The sequence below is a fragment of the Notolabrus celidotus genome, chromosome 12 (assembly GCF_009762535.1).
Source record: "Notolabrus celidotus isolate fNotCel1 chromosome 12, fNotCel1.pri, whole genome shotgun sequence".
NCBI classification, from domain to species: domain Eukaryota; kingdom Metazoa; phylum Chordata; class Actinopteri; order Labriformes; family Labridae; genus Notolabrus; species Notolabrus celidotus.
The window spans coordinates 7,130,121-7,149,030 of NC_048283.1; the positions used below are offsets into that span (position 1 = coordinate 7,130,121).

General features: G+C 42.3%; 1 protein-coding gene across 7 annotated transcripts in view; it reads left to right on the top strand.

Annotated features, from left to right (window-relative positions):
- Positions 1-763: 763 nt before the first annotated feature.
- The window catches only part of LOC117822637 (lamin-A-like), a 46,163-nt gene continuing 28,016 nt past the window's right edge, over positions 764-18,910 (top strand). The window contains exons 1-4 of one of the 7 annotated variants that reach the window (XM_034697486.1): positions 764-781; positions 1,509-1,642; positions 2,103-2,193; positions 11,556-11,935. In XM_034697486.1, coding sequence (XP_034553377.1) covers positions 11,601-11,935 — 335 coding nt within the window. In that variant the 5' untranslated portion in view covers positions 764-781; positions 1,509-1,642; positions 2,103-2,193; positions 11,556-11,600. Of the gene's footprint in view, positions 782-1,138; positions 1,156-1,209; positions 1,643-2,102; positions 2,194-9,558; positions 9,688-11,555; positions 11,936-18,910 lie in introns of those variants that run through there. The other 6 variants (XM_034697485.1, XM_034697480.1, XM_034697481.1 and 3 more) reach the window with 6 other exon arrangements.

Here is an 18,910-nt window from a genome sequence, read left to right on the forward strand (position 1 = left end):
CCATAAGGTAACAATGATTTATTTTTTATTAATTTATTTACTTTATTGAGATTGTACAGGCTTTCTTCTTTGCTGTGGTAGTGTCTGCATTCTTCTATGCAGTGGTCTTCTGGGGAGCAGGGAGCACAGAAAGGGACAGGAAACGACTGAACAGACTGGTCAGGAGGGCCAGTTCTGTCCTGGGCTGTCCTCTGGACTCCATAGAGGAGGTGGGTGAGAGGAGGACATGAGCCAAGCCGACATCGATCATGGAAAATCCCTCTCACCCCTTGCATGAGACAGTTGGGTCCCTGAGACACCCACCCTGCAGGACGGAGCGCTACCTCAGGTCCTTCATCCGATCTGCAATCAGACTATTTAGGATAAATAGTATCTAAGTAGTAAGACTCTCCTCTTCATTTCACTACAGGGCAGTTACATGGCAAGATGTCCTTATCTTCCCGGGTCACTGTTTACAATTCAGACCGACAAACAATTGTATCCATCCACATCTGAATTGCATTGTGTTTCTCATACTGTGTATGTTTTTTAATAACCTGGTGCAATTGTATCTGTGCAATAACTTACCTCACTATCTATTCATAAGATAGAAGTGTACATATTTATGGCTGTATGTCTTGTTCTGTGTCCCTCCCCCTTGATCACCTTCTGCAGGAGCTTCTTGATTGAGGCAACAAGGTTCACCTGGCTGTGGGCCTTTTAAAGTTTGCTGCTGCCTGCAGTCAGTGGGAGGCAGTTGAGTTGGGGACTGCTATCTGGCTGCCTCTCCTTCAGGGGATTTGTGTGTGTTTTTGTTGTGTTGTGTCCTGTCCTGTCAGAATGTAGTTTATCTTTGTTGAATTGTTTAACCCTTTTTGTGGATTTATATTAAATTTCCTTTTGTTAAGTGTTAAAAGGTGTTTGTGGTTTCTAGGGGTCATGTGTTGGATCATTGTTAGGCCCACAGGGCCGGGGCGTAACAACATAGTGTATATATATATATCTGTAATATTTGGCATATTTTATTTTATCATTGCTATTTATTTATTTATTTTGTATTTATTTTTATATTATTATTTAGTCTGTTTGTTTTAATGATGTTTTAATGATGAATGTTTTTATTTTAATCCCTGTAAGGTGACCTTGGGTGACTTGAAAGATGCCTCCAAATAAAATGTATTATTATTATTATTATTATTATTATTATTATTATTATTATTATATTTTTAACTATGTAAGTACTTTGTTGTATTCCCCTTGTCCTGTTTTGTAAGCTATTGTAACAAAATATTTCCCCCAATGGGGGATCAAATAAAGTATACTGATCTTATCTGTCTTTAGAAACCCACACCAACTGAAAATAACCCAAACAAGCGGCATCAGTGATATCCGCCAGGTGGCGCCGGTGGGCTGCATTGTAATTAGCAGAGATTGACAGCCTAATCAAGTGTGTTGATTTGCAGGTGGCTACTGGTTGCTGGCACGGAGGAGTTCCCCTCACCGACTTTTTCTCCCCCCTTTCTGAACAGAGAAACTGACCCAGAGGATAATATCATGTTTAACTCGACTGACGACATTTAGAAAGGTCAATGAGGACCGTGGAAAGAGGGGACAGAATTTAAACCGAGTGCAGAGAATCTCACTTCCTTTGCAAAGGCAGAAGGTAAGACTGGAGTGAAGCTTCGCAGCACTGCAATATTTATAATCTGCATATTTCGTGCTTCTAGTTGATATATCGTAAAGGGAGACGTGCAGAAAGACTGTTGAACCGATTTGTGAACTCTATGACCCCTGTTCAGTTCTTCCCACCAGTTTCCATTCAGTGAGTCAGCCAGGGGAGGGCGCTTCGCAGCTTGTCTGGGCCATACAGTGTACGGCCTGTGCTCCTGAATGCCAATACTATGTGTCTGCAGAGTCTGAGGCTGCAGTTTCAGGACCGTGATTCTAGGACCACTGTGTTGTGGCGACACATGTTTTTGTTTACCTAAGGCACTGAAATGCCATCCTTTCCGAGCACTAGGGGGTGCCGTCGCAAACAGCAAAGGTCCCAGAAATGCAGTCCCAGAAATGCGGTCCTGAATCTGCGAATGACTTGATGTCTGTGTGTCCGTTTGTCTGTGCAGAAGGAACGACAGGGGGCGCCAGAGAGGTACAGCTGGACAGCAGCAGCACAATAGAGACAATGCAGCTGAGGGGCCAGATGTACATTTTAAGGTAATTGAATATAACATGACTTTTTATTAAAAAAATCTTCTACTTAACCCTCCTGTTATGTTGTGCAAATGAACTCTTTTCAAAGTCTATGTTAGGCAATATTATCTATTTTCATTTTCATTGTCCATTTTTAAACTGTCACTGCACTACCTGCACTGTGTACATAGGCTGTTTTTATAAAACTGTATTTTATATTTAAATTTTAGATATTTAAATGCTGGAAGAGAGAAACAGCATCTTGTTTTTCCTGCATGTCTCGTATAGACAGTGAAAATTGACTATAAAAACCTTTTGAATCTGGAATCTTGATATGCCTTCCAAACCAGCTAACTGCAGCATAAAAATCTGGGCAGTGACAGAAAAGGTATCATGTTAATGTATCAACATCACTTCATAAAAAAAATAAATTCAAAATTTTAAATAAAATAAACAAAAATCTATGTCATGTAAAACTATTGTATTTGTATTTAGGGCTTTCCAATGTACATTAAAAAAAGTGGTAACATTAATTTGAATTAAAAACGAGTGAGTTATCCTCATGGAACCATGATCTGTGAGGATTAAAGAACACCAATGGACTAAACCTTGATTTAAATGGTTAGTAATGGAGTTAAAAAATAGATTTAAAAAAATGTGTATTGGGATTTTTTGGGATTCTAATAATATGCCCCGGGTCAAACTGACCCAGGAACATTATTGCTGATCCAGAGCAACGAACATAACAGGAGGGTTAATACTTTTACTTCAGTACAACTCAAAAGCTTACATGGATCTACTGGATTTCTCTAGATGATAAAAATACAACAAATACTTTATAGACAAAGGTTAAGATAAGACTTGCCACTTAGCAATACAACAGTTAATTAGAAGTAGCCTAGAATGCAAAAACAAATGTATTTATGAACCAACTTATCACTTATTATAATACTAAAGTTAAATATACTATTCTTTTGTTCCAAAGTGGACCATCCTGTTAAATTATGTGTCAGAACTTTGGAACTTAAAGTGTATTTCGATGCCAATACTTTTGTACGTAGTAGAACTTTGAATGTAACAAGTTTTGAGTAGCCTATTATAAGCACTGTTCTATATTTATTCTACCAAAGGAAAACACCTGTTATTATTCTCCACCTCTGTGCCTGGCTAAATATGAATCAAGTCCTTCTTTCATCAAAAAAATTTTAAAGAAGTTTTTCATTTTCAGTTTTTAGCTTGTGTTTACTGCAATTGGAGTGACCTCTTAAAGCAGTTTTTTGTCCCTTTAGTAAATATACAGTGTAAAGTTTGGACATTTAAACAGTCACTAGTCCCTCTGTGTTATGTTTCCTCCGGTCCACACACTGCTGACACATCCATTCAAGAGGATGTCAGTGTAAGTGATGGAGGACAAATGTCTCTTATTCTGTAGCTAAATGTAAAAAATGTGAATCTGAAGTTATAAAAAGGTGGTAGTGCTTTCTGCTACTCAGTTTAAGTAGTAATGTTCTTAATTTACATGCTTTATAGTTTGAAATCCCTCTACTGCAGCTCAGCAATGAAACACCAGGATGACAAAAAAGAGGAAAATTAGTGCTGTAGTTGATTTTTAGATGAAAAGACTTTCACATCTGTCACATCTTTCATTAGAGACATTTTGATGTTTCAAGATGGACTTGAATTAATACGGATTATAGCATCTCCACGAGTGCTGAAGAAGCACTCATGTGGTTAAGTATCAGTTATACTACAAAATGTTATTAAAGGTAAAAGTCCTAAAGGTTCTTCCCTGTCAATTCCTAATGTGATATTTTTTGACAGCTGCATGATAATGGAAGAGGAGTTTTAGCTGGCTGTGACTGCTTGCGGCAAAAATAGGAGTTCAATGCAGAAGTGCTAAAAACTGCAGTTCATCGAGGATTCGCTTTAGGCAGGCTCTGAAAGTACCGGAAACCACATACACACTCATTCAAAAAACCCGATCTTTACAGCAGAAATAAACATGTTTACAGCCTGGTACAAAAGACGAGGGTAGACTGGATAGCTCATTTCTCGATCGGCTAACACTGTACGGGAGGTGAATTTTTTTCTAACGCTGCAATTTTGAAGATATTGAGATTACAAGTCTTTCAATGAGAGGCACAGCTGACTTGTTTGACAGGCGGGAACACTGTAGCTGTTGGCTAGGAGGCTCAAAGCCCGCCTCTTTACGTCTCAATTGCTCAACAGCAGCAATATGGCTACCGCCGACGATTGGCCTCAAAACAGTCCATATTTTATACAGTCTATGACTGTGTCTGATCAGTCAAACTTTAATTAACTGTGAGTGTTTAGTAAATTTTGTCAGAGCACATCAAATCGTTTTTAGATCCAGAGACTAAATAAAAGTTATCAAAGTGTCCAAGAGGGATAAAACAAATCCCATAGAGCTTTAATTGAAAAATATTTTCTGAAGTTTCTGTAAAGCAAATATATTATTCATAGTCTCTTACATGTTTAGATTTAACTTTTGCCATTTCATAGATGTAATTTAGAAAATGTGCAATATTTCATTTTGATTTGAAGTGAAGTACAAGTATGAAAACAAAGATAAATGCAGAAACTTCCGAGTTGTATTTCAGTCCTGTGGTTAGTGAGTAACCTTTAACCATAGATTAAAGCTGCACTCTGTACATTACTCATTGTGAAACTGAAATAAGAAAGGGACTTGTGAAAACGGATTTGGCCCCAGGGGTGACATTTTTCCCCGTGACATGACAACATCTCTTTCAAAAACACACAGTAGTCGAGGATTACTCATCTGTATGTAAAACTCTTCTCAGACAGTTTCTGCAGTTGCCTCCTGGGACGGTAGCTTCCTCATTTAACTGATTGAAGTAATTAGACAAGCCTTTGATCCTCCCTCTGCCGTGGTTTATTCTGCGTAGACCCACCCAACACATCGCAGACAGCACATTGTGTGACCCGTCAGTGTTTATTCTACATTTCCTGCGCTTTATGTAAAGTTAATACATTTAATTTACATAAGACTACAGGCTGTTGTGGTCATCATGATAAGAAATTTGCATAGTAAGCAAAACAAAGTCTCACTGAGCCATCGTTGTTTGCCTTTAAAGTCTGTGTTGTGTGTGTAGACGGGAAGAGACTTTAACTTCTCTTTGAAAAAAACAAAATAACAAAGAGAAAACACAATTATTTATCTTCACTTTTTACAGAGCAGATCAGACTGTTTTGATACAGTATTTGATTATTTTATTCAGCATTTCATCATAATGATTTTCACAGGGCTGTGTTATCACTTGATTAGCTACTACAGAGCAACATTTGACAGCAACTTTACTCCACAGCAACGGTTTGGTGTTTCTGGGTGGCAGATTGTTTCTATGAAGGGCACAATGTTGCTAGGGATGCATATTAAATCAGTCTGTCATTAGAGTCACATCCATAGTGACCATGTGTTCTTCATGACAACAGTCTGCTATTGAGAAATAACAGACAGTTGCTATGGAGTATTGGCCAATCAGAATTAAGAGTTTTACACTGTACAGCTGTGTAGTAATCTGCTATAATAACTTGCTCTCTATACAGTAGACCTTACTCATTTCTCATGTGTGAATAGGAGAGAACACAAGGAGAGCAGCTTTAGAAATGTAGCTGCTGTCGACTCAAGGACAACAATGACTGCGTTACTGTGTCACATGAAAGATTAATGCTTCTGTCGACAGTTCGACAAATCACCCTTTTCTCATCTTCTTTATTCACACTATAAGAGAACTAACAAAGACATGAAACATACACGGAAGCAATGTGATAAAAGAAGAGAAAGAGAAGCTGTTGTGTGAGTGCAGGACTGGATGTGTGGGCGGTTCCTCAGGTTTTCAAACTGGGTTGGATGCACTCTTCCTACTAGCCTGCTTCAAAAGTTTTATCCGAGTACCCTCCAACAAGATACTTGTTTCCTCATGAAGTTTTTCCTGGTCACTGCTCCCTTTTTTCTCTGGAAGGCAGCAAGTGAGTCGTTCCTGAGGAAGACATAAAAACTCAAGATTGAGCAACAAACACGCCTTTTTGCCAAATTCCCTGCTTGGAATGTCGAGAGGGCAGAGAGAGAGAGGGAGGGAGAGAGAGAGAGAGAGAGAGAGAGAGGGAGGGAGGTGGAGAGAGAGAGAGAGAGAGAGGGGGAGAGAGAGAGAGAGAGAGAGAGAGAGAGGGGGGGAGAGAGGGGGAGAGAGGGAGAGGGAGAGAGAGAGAGGGAGAGGGGGAGAGAGGGGGAGAGAGAGAGAGGGAGAGAGAGAGAGAGGGACGGAGAGGGAGAGAGAGAGAGAGGGAGAGGGAGAGTGAGAGGGAGAGAGGGAGAGAGCGGGAGAGAGAGAGCGGGAGAGAGAGGGAGAGAGAGAGAGAGAGAGAGAGAGAGAGAGAGGGGGAGAGAGGGAGAGAGAGAGAGGGAGAGGGGGAGAGGGGGAGAGAGAGAGAGGGGGAGAGAGAGAGAGAGAGAGAGAGAGAGGGAGAGAGAGAGGGAGAGAGAGAGAGAGAGAGAGAGAGAGAGGGAGAGAGAGGGAGAGGGAGAGGGAGAGGGAGAGGAGAGGGAGAGGGAGAGAGGGAGAGAGAGAGGAGAGAGAGAGAGAGAGAGAGAGAGAGAGAGAGAGAGAGAGAGAGAGAGAGAGAGAGAGAGAGAGAGCGCTGACTGCTAACGCATTGCTCAGTACCTGTCTTGTCTGATGAGTTGCATCACAATCTGTCATGCCTGCTCCTGTCTGTGCACTTGATGAGTGCAGTCGGAATTCAGATCCCTAATGTTTGTCTGCTGAAAGCTTCACTGCATTGTTAGTTTGCTGCAGTTACAAAAATGTGTTGTTATTTTGCATCCATAAACTGTAGAAATAATGGACGTAGTATCCGTGACGTCACCCATCTGTTTCTGAAGTGCTGTTTTGAAGCTAATCGTCAGCGGGAGCCATATTGTAAATGCTGACCTAAAACTAACTGCTGTTAAGCGATTGCGACGTAAAGAGGCGGGCTTTGAGCCTCCTAGCCAACAGTTACAGTGTTCCCGCCTGTCAATCAAGTCAGCTGTGCCTCTCATAATAGAAAACCCGTAATCTTAATATCTTTGAAATTGCCGCATTATGAAAAAATCACCCTTGTACAGTGTGCGCCGATCAAGAAATTAGTTATCCAGACTACACTCGTTTTTTAGTACCAGACTGTAAACATGTTTATTTCTGCTGTAAAGATCGGCTTTTTTTAATTGGTGTGTATGTGCTTTCTGGTACTTCTGGAGCCAGCCTCAAGCGGACACTCGATGAACTGCAGCTTTTAACACTTAAGCATTGGCTTCAATTCTTGCAGCCGGAGGTTGCTGCTTGGCAAGATGCAGCTCATTTATGACTAGTTTTAATCTCATTGAGTGCAGGGAGTTTTTCCAGTAGTTTTTCCTGACTAATGAGAGCAAAGACACAAAAGTGTGTGAAATATGTCACTGAGCTGGAAACTGGAAAAATCAATAGTTTGATAAACTGTTTTAAAGTACTGTTCTTCATTTTTTTAATCGCCTAACTTTTAGAAAATAAGGGAAATCAGGCTCCAGAAAAAATTGCTCTGTGAATATTTTCAGCTTTTCTAAGTTTACCCTTATAAGTCAGGTTGGGTGAGATATTTTTGGGGTTTTGGATGGACTGATTAGAAAAAAACATGCAACTTGAAAATGTCCCGCTGTGATTCTCTGATGTTGCATTGAATTATTCCTTGCAGTGCCTCTTGGAGGAATTGTGTTTTGGGGTTTTCTGCCTCGTTATGTTGAACAGAACATCTCGGGAAGTTCTTCTAATTTTGCATCAACAGCCTCTTTGATTTGAGGGTTAATGCTCTGGATTCTTTTGGCAGGGTTGTGAATTTTAGATCTCCATTAGTCCTTTTTAGTCTTCTGTAAGGATGGTCTTTAAGTGAGAACTGAGTTTCTCACTTTAAATTATTCACAGTAATGATACAGGTTTATATGAAGCTAACTCTATGGGAACCTGTCTAAGAGTCTTCTCCACAGGTATAATAAATCTGAAGCAGGCAGTGAGAGATCAGGGTGCAAGTTATGTCTCCATTTTTGTCTTTAAATCCAGATTTAAGTGTCGATCAGCCCCCTGCCTGTGAAAGCGTTAACATTGTGACTTTAATTATTGTTTGTGCTCACAGACATGTAAAGGAAAGAAAAGTGTTGGTATAAAAAGAGCTTGTTGAAGAAAAATCGTTTGTCTGCCAGACAGGCACTCTTTGTGTGACGTTCATGGAAACAGAAGCGATGAAAGACTTGAGATGGAAAAGTAAAAAGAGAGAAAGAGAGGTAGAGAGGAGGTGGAGACTTTAGAGAGTTGTTTGTTAAGGGGATGTGTGACTCAGAGAGAGGCAGCCTCAGACACTGACGGAGCCTTTCCACTGGAAGGCCAAAGTGAAGCCAGGATACTCCCCGAGCCTGCCCCATGCCCAAAAAGAGAGATGCTGTCTTGCCCCTTGTTTAACCACGCAGGCATACACACACACACACACACATACACAACTGGACTAACCACCATTTCCATGGTGAGGAGTTACGTACACACACACACACACACACCGAACACAGCCTTTTTCCCCATGCATCAGAACTTGATTGGACCTGTGATGCCATTAACTCCACCCAGAGGAGACAAATATAAGAACAGAATCAGGTTTGCGTTGATTGTCAGACCTTCAGACTGTCAAGATGACTCGTGGGGATGATTCTGTCACTCACTGGGGATATAACGCAGAGGATTTGTGGACTTTTTCGTTGTTGGATTCAGTGGAAGGGCCACCTGACCTGACAGATTATTTTTCTGTCATGGAAGGCACCTGAACCTTGATCTCAGGTGATAAATGATTTCTCTGCACTTTGGACTTTTTTCCTTAGCTTCTGTTGTTGTGTGTGCTAAGATCAAAGGGGGACTTTCTTTTCACTTCACAGATGGAAGCAAAACTTTAGCCTCTAGGTGTTCGCTTTGGAGTCGGCTGTCACTGCTGTTTCTTTCCAGAAAAGCAGGCTAAGAATGTATTCTTCATAGCAGCGGGGAGGAGCAGGGTGAGAGCCGCACATTCGCACACTCTCACCCACCTGGGAGCTGTTCAGTATCATCAGTGTCACTGCGTTTTATTGACAGAGCGCTTGCACCAGCCGCTGAGGTCAGTCTGTGTGCTCGGGCTCTGTCTGAGTGAAATGAGAAAGGAAGAGATAGGGCCAGTGCAGGGAGAGATAGCTCAGCAGCTGCTCTGTGTGTGTCCATGCAGTGTCCACACACACACACTGAGTCAGGCTACCATGACTCCTCCCAGCAGCCCCACCCATCCCTCTCTGCTGCTCCCGCCCCCTTTCTCCCTCTTCAGCAGTAGGTACATGTGCAGTGAGCGACAGCAAGGAGAGCAGTTCAGGGCACGAGCCAAAGGCGCACACACCCACTAGCAGAGAGCAAGGCTGCATTATTCAACGGATCCTCTTCTCTACGCTCCTCTGGGGTACGGCACACACACTCACAGCAGCTCACACACACTCACAGCAACAGATAAACTTCTAGAAAGGTCCTGTACACTCATTTTTAGTCCCTTCAGCAGGCTGCAGTGGAGAGTTCTCACACAGCTGAGGTAAGGTTCAGAGAGTTTTTCTGTCTCCCTGTGAGACTTTTTATGTTGGTAACTCTGCCAGACAGTGACACTGTTCGTTGCTTGTTTAACCTGTTCAGTCGGCTCGGAGTTGTTTTCATTTTCAGTTTGTCTGGGAGTGGTTTGGAATAACTTTGTAACTTTTTGAAGTTGGAGCTCGTTGTTCTATTGTTGAAGAGCCGGTAAGCAGACGGCACCTGTTCATGTTCACCACATTTTAGGCGCTCAAATGGATGCTTCATTTATTCAAAAGTTAGCCAAGAGAGTACTTGTGAGGGTATGGGTTGTGCTCCTGTGGGCGTGTGCACGCCATCGTGTGTATGTATGTGTGCGTGCGCTATCCCACCCACATGGGCGTGCTTGTCCCTGCATGCACTTTTGGTAATGGGCGGTGAGGGGATGGATGGATGGCAAAGTTTGGTGCATCCGCCCACCGCTGAACCTAACTGGAGGAGGCTTTCCCGCCATTCAGTGGAAAAGGGGCTGTTAGGTTGTAAGTGGAGTAACTTAAGTCACACCTGTTTAGACACAGCTGCAGTTACCAATGATAAGTTATTCATTCATCAATCCGTTTTCATAATTGCGGCATTTGTCTTTCTGATATGGAAAGAAAGCAGTCTTGTTGCACATTTTTTGTTCAGGTTTTAAATTCTGTTTACATTTTCTTTGTTGGAAGCATAAACCATAAACGATTTCAAAAGGGTTCATTATCCTTTTTTTTTTTTACTGCAAGTCAAATAAATTTGACTTGACTTGACTTGAATGTCATTGTATTGTAAAACAAAAAAAGCTGAATCAGACACAAAAACCTTTTCACAGAGTGTGCTCTTATTTACATCTCCTCTACCACAAATCCAAACAGGAACAAAGTGGATGTGAGTCCACATCAGGACACCCTGCAGGAGGTGGTCATATTATGAGTCAACACTTTGGTATATCTGTATGATCAGCACTGGTTCAGGCAGTTGTAGGCAAGATTTTTATTGCACAACATCCAGACGAAACAAGGAGAAGCGTTTTAAAGTGGTTTGTCTCCATTTTAATCAAGAACTCTCTGGAGTGCAGAAAGGGAGGGAAATGTTTGTATTTATGTCGGTGTCCTTGGCAAAAAGTGCTTAATTGCCTTGTGTGTGAGCAGAAGGTGGGAGTTTGTGTTTCTGGGAAATATGTTTGCTTAACAGTGAACTGCGTAAATTGGATGAACTGCTCCTACAATAATTGAATGGAGCCGGAGGAGAAAACAGTGAGGCGAACGTTGCGACAGTGTGTTACAGTGATAACGCCTCTGTGAAGAAGGGACCTTTTCAGGAGACCTTAAAGCAGGAAAGGGGCAGGAAAACTATAACACCTTCTGACAGAGAGCAGGGTTTTCTTTCCAAAAAATCTGAGGCCCTATAAAACAAGAAGGACAAAGAAAGGAGAGAAACAAAACCATGTGAACAAGTTCTCAGTACAGCACAGGGTGGTTATAATATTTCAAAGTTTTATTGATGTGCTTTGGAAAAAAGGGTTCTGAAATATATTACCCAAGAGCACAGTGATCAGATCCAGCACTGAAGGCGGGCTGCCCAGACAAGGAGCAGGATTATGCCAGACTGGAACATTTCTTCAGTGTAAACTCCGTTAAAGTCTAACCTGTGATTCAGCCACTGTGTCTCTAAAGAGAGCAGCTCAGATACTATAGGTTTCATTAATACTTTTACCCTCCCCCGTCTCCCCCACAGACAGTGACTCACCCCTGCTACACTTCTTGCTGAGCCATCATTACCATGGATACCCCAAGCCAGAAACGCAGCCGCACCTCTGGCGTCTCCCCAGCCCGCATTACCAGGCTGCAGGAGAAGGAGGACCTGATCAACCTCAACGACCGTCTGGCTGCCTACATCGACAAGGTGCGCACTCTGGAGTCCGAGAATGCTGGACTACGTCTGCGCATCACAGAGTCCGAGTCCGTCTCTACCCGCGATCTGTCGGGCATCAAGAGGGCCTATGAGGCAGAGCTAGCCGACGCCCGCAAGACCCTGGACCAGGTAGCCAAGGAGAGGGCACGCCTGCAGCTGGAGCTGAGCAAGATCAGGGAGGAGCACATGGAGCTCAAAGCCAGGTAGGAGGAGCATGGGAGGTGGAGACTGAAAGGGAGGGGCTTAAGTTTGTGGCATAGTGAATATGACTTCATAAACAGTGCATGTTGTCTTTTTTACTTTATGAAGATGTATTTTTGATATGAAATAACACAAGTAGTTAGTTGGGATGCTCTGCTTTAAAACAGACTTTCATTCAGTTGTTTGATAAAGTCAGCCAGACCCCGAGGAGCCGTCTATAAATCTTTCACTCGTGTGCAGTATGGATGACATTACAGCTCTATTGTGTGGTTTCTTTGTGGTGGGAATTCCCGGCATTTCAGCATGTGAGATCATTTTAACATGGAGGGAAAAAAATCCTGAGCTGTTAGAAAGTGTCACTTTTAAGATCATGAGTTGATAGTGTTTGTCCTGTGGCACAGTACTAAATGATGACCCGGATACTTGAGCTCGAGTCTCAGAGGTTAGATCAAGATAACAGAACTTATGATTGCATTTTATTGTATGTCCCCGTACTTGTGGCGGCACATCAGCCCATGTAGGAGTTTTCTTTGAGTTTCGATTTCTTTATCAGCTCCCAGATCCAAAACATCACTTGACCATCGAGGCAGCGCTGCATCCAGATCAACTGAACATGAAGACCGGGGTTCTGTAATGTAACATTTTGTGCCGCGAGGCCTCAAGTTCACACCTGCTGTTGTTCTATACATGGTGCAACACCCTAATTTTCTACCAGGATTGCAATGCAAAGTATGAAGCCATACCTGACATTAGCACTGTCAAAACATTCCTGGTTGTTAAGTTTGTGACTTGTCAGTTAGAAGCACAGTTATGTCACTTTAAGCCCTCAGGGGTGTTGGAAATTGACACACCTCCACACCTCCAGCCAAACAGGCTCCACCTTAAACACACAGCTTGCTCTGTGCAGGAAGAATTACTGCCCTCATGACAGAATGTCCTACATTACAGTGTTTGACACAACTCTGTGGGAACTTAAATTAGCCCTGTGAACAGACGCTTGAAATATAATTTGAAGTTTATTGCTATTTTGATAAGAAATACTATACTGTGACTTAATCTAGAATTTCCTCTGCAATGAGATAGTGGTTTATAAAATGTAAGACGGTGTCCCCCATAGACCAAGGTTACATCATCCTGGGTCTTATTTTGTCAACAACCCAAAGATACTCAGTTATCTGTCACAGCTGGCTGAGGAAACCAGAACATATTTTAAGATCCTGTAAAGGTAGAATATCAAGTTTTTTTTAATGTAAAAAAAACATACTCAATGATCAGTTACTGATCAAACTGGTTTGCAATGCTTCTGCATTTATCAGTGTAGCTCTCAGAACAGACGCTGAAGTGATGCTCAGGCTGGCAGATCATGGGTCATAAAACACATGGAGTAGTGTTTGAAATATCCTCTCTAAAAACATGAGAACATCACTTTGTTGTCCCACATATGAGTGAGTTACAGCTTTGTTTCAGTTACATCTTTAAAACTAATATAAAGTCAGTTGTAAATCACTTAAGGCGTTTTTAGGCCAGAGGAACTTTACCCAAGAACTAGGGACTTCACCCCGGAACTAGGGACTTTACCCAGGAACTACGTGTGTTTCGACCGGTGGACCCAGGGTTTAAATTTAGTTCATGGGTAGATAAGCTCCCCCCTAAAAAGCCCCTGCTAGGGGGGTAGTACTTTTAAAGGTCCCGGGGCTTTCGGGTGGGCGGGGCCTGCAATGCTGAACGTGTCTGATGGTAGATTAACCGCAGTCATTTTATTCCGCCAGCCATCCATGATAACATCACACACATCTGTGATTCACTTGATTTCTCTTTCTTTCATTAGTTTTTATTTGTTCTATCTTTTTTGTATGTGTGTGTACTTTTCAAAAGAAGAATCTGTGATTCTCTTGATTTAGCAGCTTGTAACAGTAGTCTTCTCTAAACCCACCGCAAATACATCTCTCCCGGTGTTACGGTTTTAAAAGTGACCCTGTAATCTGGAGACATTCAGCTGAACATAACAGTGTTTTTTGGAGTGTACACAGCTGTTGTAACACAGAGGGAGTTCCTGGGAATGCATATTTAATGTATTTAATGATCATCCAAAGACGTTCGTGAGCGATGCATCCGGCTGAAAGTCGGCAGTTAACAGGGTTGCTGTTTAAACCAAAACACCGGCCGATCTCTGCCACGGCTTTTTGAGTTAAAAAGGATTTTAAAGCCATGTTGAAACGTCTTTGCTACTCGCGCTTATCTCCTCTCACGTGTTGATTCAGTGAATCCATCTGTGATGAAATATAGCACCATCTAAAACAGAGCGAGCTGAGCCTCCTCCATGCTAACAGGCTAACTGTTGTGTTGCTCATAATGATACCTGCCTGTCCGTCTGCTTCTATGGTGTCATCTGTGATGAATGGTATTCGCCTTTGTTTTACTGCCCTCTACTGGTCTGGTGGTGTAGTGCATTTACTTTTTTTTTCCCTCCATACATCACCGGCCTGATTTGCACAATCTACCCGGGTCTTCAGCCAGCGGTCGAAACGCAGACAACAATGGGCTGCATAGAACCTTATAGTTCAGGGTAAAGTAGTTCTTGGGGCTAAAAGACCTCGGTACTCTTGGTCGAAATGCACCTTTACACAATCAAGGGAGCATTGCACAGGAGATGTGACTCACAGGAGTTTGAGTGTAGCTGTTGTGTAATTCATATCTGGGGCTTTGGATTGTTCTTGAACAGCAGATTATGATGTTTGATAGTAGATCGATTAAAATCTCTTCAGATGAGTACATTGCAGCTCTGTACAAGGTGTATTGTTAGCACTCTGAGTGAGCTTGTTGCAAGTGAAAGTCTGTGGTGTAGCCTCACGCTGTTGTACGGCACGTGAGGAATGTGTTAGTGTTTTGTCAAATTGCACCGCAGGACAGGGTGGGACAAAATGAAGTTGCTTAATACACACTACATTCATAAATATGTCAGACTGCATGTGCTCCTTAAGCAGGGCGTAACATGTACTTGTTACCTCATCTGCCAGTGGCTAGTGACCTCCAAAAATGTACCGGCCAAAAATATTTTTCACCGGCCAAATAAAAAAATCACCAATATTTGATTTAAAATAATAGGAATACATTTTTATTATGAAAATCCAACTTGAGCACCACTTAAATAATACGGTTATATACAGATAAAATTAGATTATTGCTATTTTATTAGGTTATACATCATTTCAAGGTGACTGCTGCATCATCATGTATTAGAAATATTCAAATTAATTCGTCAAGTTTCCAGTTTTCTTTGAAACGTCGTATAGTGACATTACTCCGTTTAGCTGTCTGTTCCTCTTCTTGATCATCCCCTGCCTCTTTGTTTATCCTTTTTGTTTGTGGTGGCTTCACAGCGGGAATGTGTCGCCACATCTTGCCCGAAACGCTCTTCCCGCCATGCTTCTTCAAGCAAAGGGAATGAATAGAACTCCAGTAGCTGGCGTCACACCCGACGTACCAAATCACAACACAAGTACAGCGCGCCGCGAAGGTCAATATAGCCTGACAGTCGGCAGAAATGGGCGAAAGTATGAAAACAAAACCTCACATGCAATGCAAAATTTTCCATCGACCACTGGCGGGTGTGTGTTTTTGTTTTACACGCCAAACAATTTTTTTACTGACCATTGGGCGCTTGGCGGGTGTTAATTTTACGCCATATCCTTTAGTGAGTGTTTTTATCACAAAGACTTATTTTGGGGTTGATAGCGGAGTATCAGAATACTAAAAAACACAAGCTACATTTCAAGCATACGTTTCGTGTTGTAACAGCAGTCTGTATGAACACACACAGCAGGGGATGCTTTTATACAATTAGCGCCACTGTGTTCCTTTCACTCTGTCGGTATGAAGCATGAACTGTGAAGCATGTACTCTGCAGGTGTGGCTCAGAGGTGTGAGCAGAAAGATGAAGACAAAAATGTACAAACTTTTCAGGTTGATGCAGCTTCTGTTGTGCTCTGCGGGCGTATATATGAGTGCTAAGCTTCTTTGTGGTGTCCAGGTGACTCTGCCCAAACCTGGGATAAAAGACCGTGAGCAACAAAGAGTGGAGATTATTATTGTACAGAGTGCTTCTTGTAACCTACAGTCACTTGGCAAGAAAATGAACAACCGCTCCGGCAGCAGTATTGTTTTCAAAGGGAAGCAGATCTTTTGACGCACGTGTGGTGGGAATGAATTCCTCAATCCAGCCCGCGCCGGCTTTATCTGCCATACTTTGTGCAGCCTGTTTGCTGTTTGGTTGCCATAGCGCTCTGGGAGTCTTGGCTCGACCGTGTGACGGGGTGGTGACTCAGAGGTTTTTTTTTCACTGCCTCTGGAATGAGGCTGACTGAGTGCTCGCTGTAACGGGAAGTCAGGTTTATTAATACACACTGACAGGCCGCCGAGCTGAGCTTCAGGTGGCGATAGCAGCAGACGAAGGGGCAGCAAACATTGGACAGCTCCATCTCATATGTTGACTTCTTTTATTGTTGATGTCCTTGGTTATCCCCCTCATGTTTGACTGAACACACAGCAGCAGGTGGAGTCGTCTCTGCAGTTCAGTTGCCTGGACACACCTGTTCAGCCCAAAGGCATGACACTGTGTCTCCACACACACATGGCTTTATATGCATAACTCTTACAACGAACACATGCTCTCCCCCCTAGAGGCACAACCTCAAGCTGCCGGGCCAGAATGCCAACCATTCTCCTTGCAGCACTATTTGACTTGTAAATAATTCAAAACTGTAGACAAAAGCAGGTGTGGGTGGATTGAGGTGCTGTAAAATCAAGTCTAAACCTAAAGCTTGGAGCCAGAAGCACAAGTTGAGAAAGGAAAAGAAAACAAAGGTCGAAAACTGTAGATATGAGCCCCTGAGCTACAACAGGAGCTACAGCACAGCGTTCACGGGTCTGTCAGGGCCTTGTTTAGTCATCCTTCCTTTAATACTGAAATAGTGCGTCTGTCTGGTGTCTCGTGCCCAGTCTAACCTCCAGCTGTGCCGCTGGCTGTGTAACTTGAGCCTGTGTGGGAGACTGGCTCATCAGTGTCACTGGCAGGACTCGTTTTCTGAATCCTTTTGTACCGCTCCACCCAGGCAGATGAGCAGAGGGGTTTTTTTGTGTTGAGAAATACAATGCTACACATGCAGTATTCAAGTTTGTCCTCATTATGTGACAAAAACTCCTGTGGGAAAAATATTAGTCACACAACATTTGATTATCATTCACAAAATATGAATCTACAACGATTTGATAATTAATATATCAAAATGTAGATATTTAACTTCTCTGGGCTTTCTTTATGTATCTGGGAAGATGCCTGACTCAAGCTGTCAGACAGATTTAAAAGCACTGTATGGTCCTAATAATCAGAGGTTCATTAGAAATGAAAGTTAAAGAGTTGAAGCCTCAGGTATTAATAGTTTATTACATTATTGTCATTGATAACACTGGCTGCACATGGTGTCTAAAACCGAAAGCACACCTGCACTATAAAGTCCTAAACTTTGATATAAAGTCCAAAACTTTGATCTCTCCTGTTGGGTTTATTGGTTTACTGTCTGATAAGGATGAGGCTCAACTACACTGGTTGTAAAGTAAACAGCCAAGCCCTATTCATGAATAAATTCTACTCTGTGTGTATAAAAGCAGGGATTTGCCTCGGCTGACCTCGCCCAGCCTTGCCCCGCCTGTTGGCTCAGTGTGGTTCAGGGTGTGGCGGCAGGTAGACGAAGCTCTCAGACTTTGTACTGCAGTCAAAAAGTGGATTAAAGAAATGCTGAGGTTGACGGAGCGAGGCAGAACATGTCCAGATACAGCAGACCAGAACATTTTCACCACTGAGAAATAACACTGCTCTGTACATGCTCTTAAACTGTGTTCAGGGTATTGTATGCAACCTGAAAGCAGCTTTTGGCATTCATATAACTATCAGATAAAACAGCAGGAAGTGCACTTATCATAAAGCAAACTCATATCTCCTTTCTCTAGAATATTAGCTTTTGGTAGACATGGAGCAGTGGTTCCCATACTTTTCAGCCTGTGACCCCCAAAATATAGATGCCAAAGACTCGCCACCCCAACTGTCCCTCAAAGTGATTTAATGTGGCTTCATTTAGCTGGTCTGCAGAAAATTTGCCTACCTATATGAGCATGCTGCTGTGTTTCCTGTGCCGTCATGAATTGACCTACTGCTACTGATGCTTTTGATAATTCACTGTCCATTAACCTTAAACTTAGGAGTCATCTGGCAAAAAGAAAGGCAGAAAACACATTACATTTTCTATTTTCAATGTTTTATTTCAAGTGTAGCTACTATTTTTGTGGATATTTTTTACTATAATGGGTAAAATGTACTAATTTTAGATACATTTAAAAAACAAAAACATTCTGGAAGACCTCTCCCGACCCCCCATTTGTGTCTTGCGACCTCCCACGGGGTCCCGACCCACACTTTGGGAACCCCTGTTAAGAGCATACTAAACATGAACTCTCTGTTTTTGGAGATTGATGGATATTTGATATTTGTGCTCCTAGATCGTCCCAAAGCTGTCCGGTTAAAGCTGGATTTTTTTCCTCTCCACAAAACATATTTCTTAATTCACTTGGAGCCAATGACATTAAGTTTACAAAAGAAACAAACCTTTCATGCTAAGCAACTCATAGTGTTGTAAACAAACACTCTAATATTGAGCCAACCTGTCCCCTGTGAGTAAAAAGGGAAGTGAAAGTGGAGAGAACGATAGAGTGACTTTCATGAAGTGGGTCTATCATTAGTCATAACTTGAGTTTCAGTGACTAACTTTCTATATTTGACCACAGGGAAACTTCAGCTGCGTAACTCATTACGCATTAACAGTTTGGGTATCACATTACAGCTGTGTTATTACTGGGCCTTGTTATGGATTACAGGAGGACTCATTCAAAGGGCTCACATCCAGTTTGTTGAGATTAAATATTTG